The sequence below is a fragment of the Diabrotica undecimpunctata genome, chromosome 8 (assembly GCF_040954645.1).
Source record: "Diabrotica undecimpunctata isolate CICGRU chromosome 8, icDiaUnde3, whole genome shotgun sequence".
Classification (NCBI taxonomy): domain Eukaryota; kingdom Metazoa; phylum Arthropoda; class Insecta; order Coleoptera; family Chrysomelidae; genus Diabrotica; species Diabrotica undecimpunctata.
In genome coordinates this window covers 132,456,941-132,470,325 of record NC_092810.1, presented here as the reverse complement: position 1 = coordinate 132,470,325, position 13,385 = coordinate 132,456,941, and the positions used below count along the sequence as shown (strand labels likewise).

The 13,385-nt window shown below is 31.2% G+C and overlaps 1 protein-coding gene across 1 annotated transcript in view; it reads left to right on the top strand.

Annotated features, from left to right (window-relative positions):
- The window catches only part of LOC140448587 (kinesin-like protein KIF12), a 77,460-nt gene that overhangs the window by 52,342 nt on the left and 11,733 nt on the right, over positions 1 to 13,385 (top strand). The window contains exons 9-11 of the mRNA XM_072541672.1: positions 5,610 to 5,728; positions 10,546 to 10,650; positions 13,242 to 13,365. Of these exons, the coding sequence (XP_072397773.1) occupies positions 5,610 to 5,728; positions 10,546 to 10,650; positions 13,242 to 13,365 (348 nt within the window). The remainder of the gene's footprint in view (positions 1 to 5,609; positions 5,729 to 10,545; positions 10,651 to 13,241; positions 13,366 to 13,385) is intronic.

Below are 13,385 nucleotides of genomic sequence, written 5' to 3'. Positions count from 1 at the left end.
TATCTCGGTTAGATGTTACTTCTTGGCAGATTCTTTGGTCATCTTTATATAATTCTATTATGTAACTTTTCAATTCGGTACAGCGCTCTTTAATATCACTTAACATTCTACCATCAGAGTCTTGTAATATATTTTGCATGTAAATTCTGCTTTTGCCTGTAAATTCTTATTGTTTTTTATACAAATGAAAGCTGTCGTGTCGTTGCTTACTGGCTAATATGAACTTATTAGACGGCACCTACATCTACTTGGACTGCTGATAACCCAAGTCATCGCCTATATGAAAAGAAGGAGAAAACCTCTCATGTCATGTGTCAGGGCTCATAACTAGCCTACAGAGATGTTAAGATATTGGTTCAGCGTTCATCATGCCGGAAGCTTATGGCTTTCTGTGAGGCTTCAAGTATCTTAAGCTTCGAATTGTAAGATGGTATGGTCTTAGACGTTAGTGTGGGTCCCTGCTGATCCCATATGACTAGTAGTAGGCTCTACATGTACCGCAGACGGCGTATCCACGTCCAATTAAGATGATCGTGATTTCTCGTAGAAGCCGTAAAGTTTTTGTAGATTATTGAAGTGAAATCTTCTTATCGCTCAGTAGGATGTTTTGCACGGACGAGAAACCCTATTTAGCGTGACTCGAAAAATCGAGATGGGTATAGTAACCTTGCGGTATACTATAATATACATAATTACATACATATACAATTGGTTAATAAAATAAAATAACGTTTTAATAAACGTCATTTTATATATAACAACGTGAAAAGGACTGGTTCGATTTGACTAATTTTTATTTTAAAATATTTCTTTGAAGCAAAATAAAATAAAGTAAAAGAAAATAAATAAATTTAAATAAAATTATATAAAATTCCCTAAAACTATAAAAAAATTTCAAAAATATATAAAAAATTATAAAAATTACAAAAAATTATAAAAAAACTATAAAAAAGTTATAAAAAAGTATAAAAATTAAATAAAACTAAATGAAATTATGCATAATAAATCGAATAAAATTAAATAAAATTATATAAACTTCAAAAATATTATAGAAAATTATAAAAAATTATAAAAAAATATAAAAAATTATAAATAATTATAAAAAATTACAAAAATTAAATATATTTGTAGGAAATAAAATGAAATAAATTCAATGAAAATAAATAAATTTAAATAAAATTATATAAAATTAACTAAAATTATAAAAAAAAATTTAAAAAAATTATAAAATCTATAAAAAATTACACAAAATTATAGAAAATTATATAAAAAAATTTAAATAATTACAAAAAACTATAAAAAATTATAAAAAATTATAAAAATTAAATAAAATTAAATGAAACTATATAAAATTTATTAAAATAAGGTAAAATTAAATAAAAATATACAAAATTAAATAACATTGAATAAAATTAAATAAAATTAGGTAAACTTAAATAATATTAACTTAAATTTATTAAAATAAATTAATTAGGAAAAATTAAATAAATTTAATATAATTAAATAAAATTAAATAAAATTAAGTAAAATCAAATAAAATTAATTAAAATAAGAAAAAGTATATTTTAAAAATTCCATAGTCATTTATAGATAAGTATTTACAAATAGAATTCCGGCGGTAGTATCAAATTTACCAGCATAAACTTTCATATTTTGAACTAATCCGTTAGGTTCAGTAAGTACATATATTTTTATACCAAATTTATGGCGCTTATTTTTAATATACATTCTAAAACAGAGGCGACCACGCCATAAAACTACTGATTCATCAAGGGAAAGATTTTTGTGATATATGTCATTCATTTTTTGATTAAAATAATTTAACAATTGACGAATTTTGTACAGCTTGTCCTCTATAACTTCTCCTACCTTTGGATTTTTGGCAAAGTGCAGACACCAAAGAATTAACAAAAAACGGCCTCTACTCATATTTTCTGAGAAACAATTTACATTAAAAAGACTATTAGTTTTCTAATAATCTTGCGTTCTGTTGGTTTTCCATGTCATCCTCTGTAAGAGTAGCCCAAAAAATTGATGTAATTCTTCTGTAATGAGTGGTTTCCAATTTGTTACTCTAGATATTTCTGTAATACCCGTTAGAAATAACTGTTCAGCATACAGATTTGTTTCTGTGACTATCAGCTTAAAAAAAGTTTCATCCGCCAGAAGACGAAAGTAATCAAAAGGTGTCTTACTTTGTGGTGGCTCTACCAACAAGTTGCAACATCTAATAAACTCAAATTTGTTTCATTCCATCATGATCATTTTGCCATTCGTGTGTATTTGGATTTCCTGCATTTGGATTTAAATTTTCATTGGGTTCTTTACCATAACCTGCATTTGGATTTAAATTTTAATTCGGTTCCTCCTCGTTTTCCATGGCCTGTACAATACACGAAATATCGTCGTCACCTACAAAAATGCAAATTGAACACTTTTTTAAACTCACTTGTTTCCAACTTACCCAACTCATCCCCATCCTCATCGTCTGTAGATGGAATATATATGTCTTCCGATGCAATATATTCATATTCAGTATCTAATTGTGTTAAAAAGTATTCAAGTTCTTCTTCTGTTAACTTTTTAGGTTTCTTACGGATATTTTTTTACGTTTTGGATGAGAACAACCTGGCTCTGCGTTCTCCATCATTGCAATAGTCAAAGACATGTCAGAATAAAAGGAAACAATATTGTTCTGAAGCTATTAAAGGTTAAAGTACGTTTATTGACGTTTCAAAAGGAAACAACAAAATTGATAACTGTAACGTAATTTCCGTTACCTGATGCTACTCTTAGATGCTGATGTAGCAAATAAACGTACAACTCTCGTGCTAATAAAATATACTATAAATAGAAGTCATGTTTAAAGCGCGGATCCGCGCCGTTAGCACCGAGGAATGAACGGCCTGGACGCGGATCCGCGCCTTACGGAATGAACCTGTTAAACCATATGTTTAAAGAAAAAAAAATTTTAAATTTTAAGTTATAAAAAATATTAACAATTTCGTAATAAGTAGAAGTATTGACCTACATATAGTACCTTAGTACCTATAGATCCATTGACCTACATATAGTAATAATACGCTATAAGAAGTATTTATCTAAAAGTCAGCTACTGACTACACGGCGCTTGAAATACTTGTCAAGTACTTGGCAAATATTAAGCAGTTTGTATGAAAATGGACTTGTTCATAACTTACTTGCACTTGGATTAAGTACAAGTACCTACTGGTCAAATTACAGTTTATATTTTGTAATATTTTAAAGTAATGTTTAGCTTGTTTCTTGAATTTTATTATTTCATAAAGAGATTTTAATATCTTTAAATTTCGGCTCTTCTACTACCTCCGATGTATCTATTTGATATCTTAGATCCTTGTTCGGTGCTTGTTTTACTTTTATTATTTGTAATTTTCTAAAGAAAACATTCCATTCCATTTTATCCATCTTAATCTAACTTTACTGCATACATAAATGTCGTAAATATGTTAGTTTTTTTTTACTTTTAACAATTATTATTTCTCCATACAGAATTATATAATGTTGTTCCATTGCTAACTTCAATTTTAAACAGAATTCTCAATAATGTATACTTTCTTCTTAAAACCTACTAGGTTTTAATAATATTTTTTTCAAGAACATAAGTAGTGGACATACAATTTGTTTTAGCTATTCTAGAAGAATAAATAAAAAATTATAATTCCTAATGATCAAACTGCAGCAAATAATTTAGATAATTATAGTTTTTAATGTTTGTATTGATCAGATTTTTCATCCATTATTTATAGATTTCAAACAATAATGATTTTAATTATTTTATTTATATTAGCTTTTATTTTCTGAATTGAATTTGTTGTATGATAAAGAATATTTCTCTTATTCTATAAATTGAACGGTGGTATAATTTCGGGTAAGTTTTTATTTATGTTTGTAGAAAAATATATCCAAAGTTATATTATGTAGTTATAATATAATATGTATTACTGTCCTATTAAGTCATCGTTACTTGGCAATATCCACATCAAAATTTTCAAACAAAAACTGTAGCGGTTCAAAAATTATTCTTTTATATCAAATTATATTCTTTGTATGCTTACTGTTCGTTTTTTGTTGTATTATTCTTAAAATCACAATAATGTGCCGTGATATGTTGTTACCTTGTAGCATTTTTTATTCCCTCTGTATATCATAAAAGGTTTTGCTTTAACACTTTAGAACCGTGTTTAAGATTTTTAACCAAGTATAAACAATCTAATTGTTATTAGTAATTATACCGCCAGATGCCCCTAGGAGATCAACGTCAAGTGATCAAGATCTTTCTTGTCCCACGAATTTCTTTCCATCTAATTTAAAGTTAAATTAAAGTAAAAGCACTTTTACGTCTCAGATAAATAGACCAGGTTTCCCACAAAAATAACTAAGGTTACTGAAATTTTCATAGTCGCAGGAAAAATAATTAAGTCATTTTTAGTTTGGAGTTCTAACAGGAAAGATGCAAACTAGAAATAGGCGGCAAAATTGTAGAACAAGTAATGAAATTCAATTACCTAGGAGTAGAGATCACTAGTAACAGGGATATAAGAACAGAGTCCACAAGGCAAGCATCAAAAGCAACAAGAGTAAGTGGTTGCCTCCGAGAAACCATATGGAGAAACAAATATCTGACAGAGAAAGCAAAATGAAAGTATACAAGACAACAGTAAGACCAATCCTAATATATGCAGCGGAGACAAGGACCGATACAAGAAAGACGAAACAACAAATCAACAATATCGAAATGAAAGTATTAGGATCAATAGCGGGCATATTATTAAGAGACAGACAAACCAACAGAAGTATTATACGCGAACAATGCAAAATTCAAAATATTAACAGGTGGATAAAAACAAGAAAAAAAAACTGGAACGAACATGTAAACCGAATGGGACCAGATAGATTAGCGAACATCTGTAAAAACAACAAGCCGTATAGCAGAAGACCCGTTGAAAGGCCGCCAAAAAGGTGGAAAGATAATGTACAGTCAACAAAGACTGAAACAGAATAAGAGACAGACAAACAGGAGTAATCCTAGTCGCGCGAAGAAGAAGAAGAAAAGTTCGAGCAGGAAACTTCGATTGAGGAACGTGGTTCTAGAGTGGCGTTGTGCGCTCTACTCCGGCCGATAAAGGCTTGAAGTAAAATGTCTAACAGCATTTTTGTGTAAAAGTATGCAGAAGCCGTAAAGAAGAGATCTAAGTTACAAGGTGCCAGCGCAAAATAAAAATAAAGTGATCAGTAGCGCTTGATCAACTTAGAGTTTGTGGTAAAAGCATAATTCATTGCAAGTCTTTATATCTGTATATCTAAAACAAATATTGTACCAAGCTGAATATTTTCTAAGTATTAATAAAGATACTACTATTAAAATACTTGAAATACCCTTTGAAAAGCAGTGTGAGAATGAAGAGATATGATGTGGTCAATAAAATTCAAAAAAAAATATAGAAGAGATTACTCCTATATTTTTTCAATCTAAAACAATTTGAAATTGTAAAATAAATTGTTTTATAGACAATTGTTTTATAGAGAATTTTAAAAATATTATTTATGACAAATATTTTTTATTTTAGGATATTGTATTTCATCACTAAGTGATACCAAAAGAAATAAAGGTCATATTCCTTATAGAGATTCCAAATTAACCAAATTATTGGCAGATTCTTTAGCAGGCAATGGTGTAACGCTTATGGTAAATACAATTTTTTTATTTTGTATTCCATTTCATTAGGGTGTGTGATAAATAGCTGAATTTGTGGTTAGAGAATAGTTATCTATGAGATTTTGATTTGTGCAGTAAACGCATGTCAAATATTATATTTGTATTGATGCTATTTTTAAATTTTTATTTTAATTTAATGTAAATAAATTTATTTAATCTGTTGGTTAATTTAATTTAGGTAATCAACAGATTAATTAAATGCAATAAAAATCCTAAACAGACATCTAAAAGCTGCATTACTATATGGCTGTGAAACGTTAAAGTGATTAGCACTAAAATTATCCTTTGTTGTAGAGCACAAAGAACTGTAGAAAATCCCTTTCAGAACATTGTTTACACCTTTTGCGATTAAACCCCGAGTTGTTAATTATAGCGCGTTGTTGTTTGCATAATTTGTTAAGAAACTCGCTCTGTATTGGAACTCGCTTTAGAACATGAGAGGAATTTAAGGACTACTACTGTAGTAGACAAGGACATGTCCATTGGTAACAGAAATCAATTAATCGAACACACATAAAATAAAAATGTGATTATGAATGTTTTTCATAAATATGAAACAACAATTTCTAGTTATATTTTATCTCACACCACATTATCTTTGTACTAGAGGCCTCATATAGCGCAGGATATCTAGACAAGCGATCTATAAGAATTTTGTCCTGTTCTTTAAAGAATTCGGGAATTTTTCCGAAGTTGTCATAATAATACAATAGTTGCTAGTTTTTTATAAATGAAATTTAATTCGAAACCACGTGATCTTTTCGCGGAACTTTGCTTATTATAACTGTACGACCAAATAAAAAAATATTGTTTTAATATGTTGAGTATTATTTTCTTCATCACTTCCTTACCCTTTAACTTATGTCCCCGAATTATTAAATAGATATATTTACATTTTATAAAATTTATGTACATTAACCCTTTCTTTACCAGACCTGATCAGCGACGCAGTGCCACCGTTCCCAGGGTTTTTGAAGTGCCAGCAGTACCAGCGACGTATATATACGGTTGCTCATTAAATGCAAAGAAAAACTCAGAAAATACTCTTTAATGTTCAAAAAAATATAAAACGAAAGTATTTTTAATAACTAACTATAAACTAAATATGAAATGAATACGAAACTAGTCATTAGAATTGTTCCTGGGTATGGTAAATGCCAAAGCAAGGATGTGCGCAGTACCCACGTAACACTCCCGACACATGTACCTTGATTCGCGCCGTTTCTTTGCTAGAGTCTTTGTTGTTGAGCAAACAGTGCATCTACGAACTTTGTTGTTGGGGACAATATCAGGAAAATGTCTACCTACAAGACGAAAAACGTTTCGCACAGGCACTACAGCTGTATGTTTTGGTAAATGATACCTAAAAATAACATCTCATTGTAACAAGGTAATTTCAAGATTAGATCCACATACCTGTCTAGAAGCTGACGAATAAGATTCAAGTGAAACTGGGCCAATGGTGTTTTCTCTGGCTGTTGTGTAAGGTATATTGCATGTGCATTTAGAATAGAAAGGTCCAATATGTGAAAGAAGAGCTTTTTTTATACCATTTGACGGTTTTCCTGACGCTTTCTGTGGAACTTAGTAACAGGTCAGTCCTGTCCACTGCTCCCATATTCATATTATAATCTATTACACAAGCTGGTTTTTTAATGAATTCGTTTGTCTTTCTGTCTTTTTTAGCCAATTCTACCATTTTGTCTTGGTGCATTGTAATAAGCATAGTGACCTCTCTTCGATCCTTCCATTTTAGGGCCAACATATTGCAACTCGACATTGAGGAAGTTGCACCTTTTTGTAGTTTTTCTGCTAAATTAGGCATGTATTTTCTGTTGACCCTGAATGTTCCACAAGAGTTAGTTTTATGGTCAAATAGGTAACTTGACAAACTAGAAGACGGGTACCAATTATCAGTAAAAAGCGAGTGATCTTTGCCCAAGTAGGGTTTCATAAGAGTGGCAACCACAGATCCTGAGAGGCCGGTATCCTCATAATGATTTATTTCGGTGTTTTTACCTACATAAACGATAAAGTCTAACACATAACCCGTTTTACAGTCACACAGAAAAAACAATTTTATTCCAAATCGGTGGCGTTTGGTTCTTATAAACTGTTTAAACTGCAGCCGTCCTTTGAATATAACCAAACTTTCGTCGATTACCAGATTTTGTAATGGCGTAAAATTATTAGCAAATAAGTCTTTTACCTGCAAAAAACGCCTCGCACCCTGTAATAAGAATCCGCTTGAGGTTGATCAGCATTTTCATCGAAGTGTAACATTCTCAGTATAGACTGAAAGCGATTCCGGGACATTACACTAGAAATATAGGTGTATATAACAAATCGTTTGTCGACCAATTTTCTGTAAGTTTGGCTTTTCTATGACGTGCTGCGAGCAATAGCACAGCGATAAATGTAAAAAATTCATTTTCTGTAAGTGGCGACTAAGCAATCTTTTTATTTTTGCAAACTTCCGCTGCAGCAAAATTATTTGTTTCATGTATAATTAAATTAACGGTACCTGCATTAAGAAAGGAAAGAAAACAATCTATTTCCCTGGCAGGATTCTCAATATTGTGTAAATGGGCATCTGAATTTGTGTCATCAAACTCGTACACGACAGGAACAAATTGCTGTTTATCCCACTGTATACTAAAATCATCCGCTAAAGCTCTTTTGCTTTCATTTCTCAATGTATTTGCAACCACATTTTCGACTTTGTCCTTATCAGTACCCTCATTTTCAGAAATAGCTTCATCATTCCCATAAATAATATTAACAATCTCCTCTTCTTCTGAATCATCGCTATCTGATACATAATCGCTTTCACTTTCTACAAAAACCAGTATATCATCATATTCTTTTTGCGTTAGTCCACACAAACCACCTGTATCGCATGAGCGCCTTCTTTTTCTCGAATCAGACATTTTCTTGAAATTTCACAATACATTTGTACTGCAACAGTAACAGCAGAATACTGCGTAGTCCGTGCTAACGTGATATTTGCGGTACAAGACGCATGCTAAAAATAGACCAAAAACTCGACCATACCCGGCAGTTACCGAAACGCCGTGTATCAGAAGCTGCCATATCAATACAGCAGTGGGTTCATCACAATGCATGTTCGAACGTACCAATACGGGATTGGGGCTGATGGCACTGTAACAATGTCGGATAGATGCGGCAATGGGGCTGGTAGAAGTGCAAAAAAAAATGTGATGCTGTATACAAACGGCATGGTATTAAAAACGTTTTCACTCGAGAACGTATATATACGTCACTGGGAACAGTGGTACTTTTCCCCAAATCGTATATATACGTTGCTGGTAAAGAAAGGGTTAATAACAAAGCAAAGAAATATACATATTTAAAAAACTATTAATTCATTATACAAGAGATCCTTTTTTCCTAGATAATTTTTTTATGTTGCATAAAAGGTATTAGGCCAGTTTCAAAGAACAAATTTGAAGCATCGGTAATGTTTTTGTTTTTTGGACAATGGACTACCTAAGCTCTTAAGTCACAATGAGCATGGATATTAAAAACCTTTCCAAACATTTCTAGTTCGTGTGTATTTGTCTCATAAAAAGTTGGAAATATTGGTTTTTTCTTTAATTGGTTGAAGAATAAATAAGGACTTTTGGTCATGAACATTCACTCTGTGCGATTGGTATATTTGTTGTTCGTGAAATTGTGAGGTAAGAATATCAATGGATTAAGATATTTACTATGATAGTTGATATTTTAAGGTTATGTTATGGTTTGATTAAAACTTTAATTATTTTTTACCGTATTTCAAGTTATTTTGTTGTTGTTTTTTATCTCAGTTATTACAAAATTATTTAATAAATCATTGAATTTATTTACCAATTTAAAAAATATTTTAATTATTGTTTTAATCTTTTTTAAGTGCTTGTGATTTTTTCCCTTAAAAGACTAAATATATTTGTTTTCTCTTAGTTTAAATATTTAATAGTAGTTTTGTTGTTATTACTAAAAAATTCAGTAATACTGGATATTTCAGCACTTATTTACTAGCCTTTATATGCCCAGATCTAAAAAATAAACTCAAAAACTATGACAACATTCAAAAAACATCTTTTTGAACACTCATTATGGCAATTTGATAGAAATGTTTCCACATAATGTTATATTACAACTTAAACTATGAGAAAACGAATATCTTTAGTATTTAACAGGATAAAATAACTGGCAACAAAAAAAGAATGAAACATTAATTTAAATACTTTTCAACTTCGTAAATAAATTCCATGATTTATTCATTTATTTACAAATACAAATATTAAGAAATACAGTAAAAAAATAATTAAAGTTTTAATCATACAATAACACAACCTTAAAATATGAACATTCATAGTAAATATCTTTGATATTCTCACCTCACAAATTCACGAACAATAAATAATACCAATTGCACAGAATGAATGTTCCTAACCAAAAGTCCTTATTTATTATTCAAACAATTAAAAAACCAATATTTCCAACGTCTTATGGGACAAATACACACAAATTAGTAATGTTTGGAAATGTTTTTAAAATCCCCGCCCATTGTGACGTCAGACTTAAGTAGTCCATAGCGGCGATATTTGAACTTTTTAAGGACACATTCGAGTTCGCTTTCTTTATATTAATATTACCGTTAAAATAAAATAAAGCGTTTAAATAGTTAAATCTTCCTCTAAAGTCATATACAATAATACTGAAAAGACAAATGTAATGTAGTTTACATAAAAATTTAATTTTTAATGATCTGTTTATTATAGATAGCATGCATATCACCCGCCAAGTCAAATATTCATGAAACGCTCAACACGCTCCGATATGCAGCCAGGGCGAAAAAAATTCGAACGAAACCCATTGTGGTAATGGTGAGTGAAGTTATACATTTTTTTACTTTATTATTAATCTATAAAAAACACAATGTTTTTTCACAATGTCATATGCTGCAGAATATTAAAATAAAAAAGGAATATTATTGTTATTAGATACTTTACTCACGATGCCCTCCTTCGAATCTAAATCTTATTTTCCCACTCTAGTCTTCTACATTCACAAGGTCCGATTGTACCCACTTATACTAAAATACAAAATCTTAATCTGAACCTTAGGGTCCATATATATAGGGTCAAAAAAATCGGCCCTGAAATTGTTTGGCGCCTTAGACAATAAAAAATGTCTCCTATATAAAGGCCGGTTTTCACCCTAGGTTTTCTTATACGTTTTGTGGGTCATATAAAACGTACGACAAAATGTACGTTTTGTCCAATGTATACACACTACGTTTTTCCTTCCGTTTTCTACCTCATTTCTAATTCAGAGTCTTGAGTTGTGTGAAGTTTGTTTAGAGATTTTTTTTTATTATGGAGGAAACACGGCTGCTTTCTTTTACTTTTTCAACTATAACGATACCACGACTGAGGAAAAAGCGGATAAAGAGGGAAAAGACAAGATGGTCAAGAAAGTGGCCTCTGAAAAGAAACCAGTATTCCCACGTCTCGTTACTAAAAGAACTGAGAGGCGAACCAGATGACTGGCGCAATTATTTGCGAATGGACACTGAGCGAAGATGCAGGTGTTTCTGTCCTTACACCTTGTCCTGATGTCTTTATTTCGCGCACCAGTCATAGGTCGCTGGTTGTTTCCCTTGGGGAACAAGTTTTGTACTTAGGGAAATAGGTTCACTTTACTTCTTTGAAGGACCACCCAGAAAACTGGGACAAATGAAAATTTCGAAAAGAACGTTTTAACAAGTCTATTTAAACAATTACAACAATTTTGGACGCCGATAACTTGCTTACGATAGCTGATTTATGAAACTAAACTTTATGAAACTATAAAACTAGATAACTTGTCAGTGATACAATATTGACACGAACTGAGTAAACTTATTAATATCCCGACTGTGTTAAACCTTCTGAAGTGCGGTTGGCGCGAGTAGATGCTGGATTCGGACTGATACAAAACTGATTTCAATCACTCGGCTCGTAATCGTTTCTTAACATTAAGAAATCTCCCCCTGACCCCCTCGACGTATCTAACGGATATGTTTACATTTAAAATACCTTCGACTTTCATTTTATTATTACCTGAGAAGGGTAACTTTCGTTAATATTGGGAAATTTCAAATGACAAACCGATAATTTGGAATTACTAATCCTTTCATTGTTATGATTCTTTGGCGATTTTAGAAGCTTATGTCTAGAAGGTTATTTGAATGCAAGTTATCGGAGCCGTACAGATTATTGGATGGTACAGAGAATTTTATAAATCTTAAACTAATATACAGTGTGATATAATGATATGATACAAAAATAAAATAAAAATATTAGATATTGTTGTTACGCAACAGTTACCTCAGCCTATTCTCAATTGCTAGAGTTGGTAACACCATACCTATTGAAACAAGATAACTGCATGAGAAAAGCCATTACACCCCATGAAAGACTCACAGCAACTCTCAGATATCTGGCAACAGGACGCAGCCTCAAGGACTTGGAGTTCACAACCATAATATCCAAACCAGCTTTAAGCCAAATAATTCCTGAAACCTGTAATGCAATCTACTTGGTTTTAAAACAGAACTACTACTAACTAAGGCTAAACTACTATTTGTTTATTAGTTATAAATAGGTAGAGATAGATTTTATTACGCTCACTATAGTTTTTATTTTTCACTTGTCTAAACAAGGAAAACTTTTATACAATTCAATAAATTCCCCGCGAATATCGTCAACTGAGTCAAGATCGGACGACTTGTCTGAACATGTATTTTCACGTAACGTTTTATCCTATCAGTTCTCGTAAAACTATGCTTCTCCCATCACTTCTGGAATCTGACCTTGGAGCCTTGAATTTCTTTTCGATTCGACAAGACGTACGTTTTGCTGTTTACATACCACGTTTTAATGTATAGGATTTATCCTATCCAACAAAACGTACAATAAGATGTAGCGTGAAAACCCGCCTTAAGGCCGGTGTTCCTATATAAAAAAGAACTCTACTTTCAAAGTTCAAGTTTACAGCATTCGTTTGCGAGTTCTATATTTAGTTAAGAACAGCTATGCGGCACTGGTCAGTTTAGTTTCAGTATTCACTTGCGGCAGATGGGTTCTGGCGTTTATGGATTGTGAATGAAGATTCATTGGAAAACAAAACATTTTTTTAAAAAGTTATTGTTCTCATTCGATTTATTTCATAGTTTCACAAAATTCCATACGTTTTTAATGATCTTCTATAAAAAGTTCTTGGGTGGTTTGCACTTTATAGCAATATGATACCTACTTAATAAGTTCGTCTCCTTGTAGAAGGACGCTGTTACTGAAAAAGTTAACCCATTTTCGTAAAACTCGGAATTAGTCGATTTTTAAAGAAAAGAGAAAACTACTTTTTTTATTTTTAAGCCCTAAATTTTTATTCGATTTAAAATTTAAACACTCATATCATGTTTACTTGTTTGTAGGACCCTAGAGAAGCTCTAATATTAAGTTTAAAACGAGAAGTAAGCACTCTTCAAAGCGAAAATCAACATTTAAGGTCAGCACTAAATGCTTATTCTGGGACAACTTTAAGCGATGCGTCATCAGGTAAGTGTAGACTTCTACGC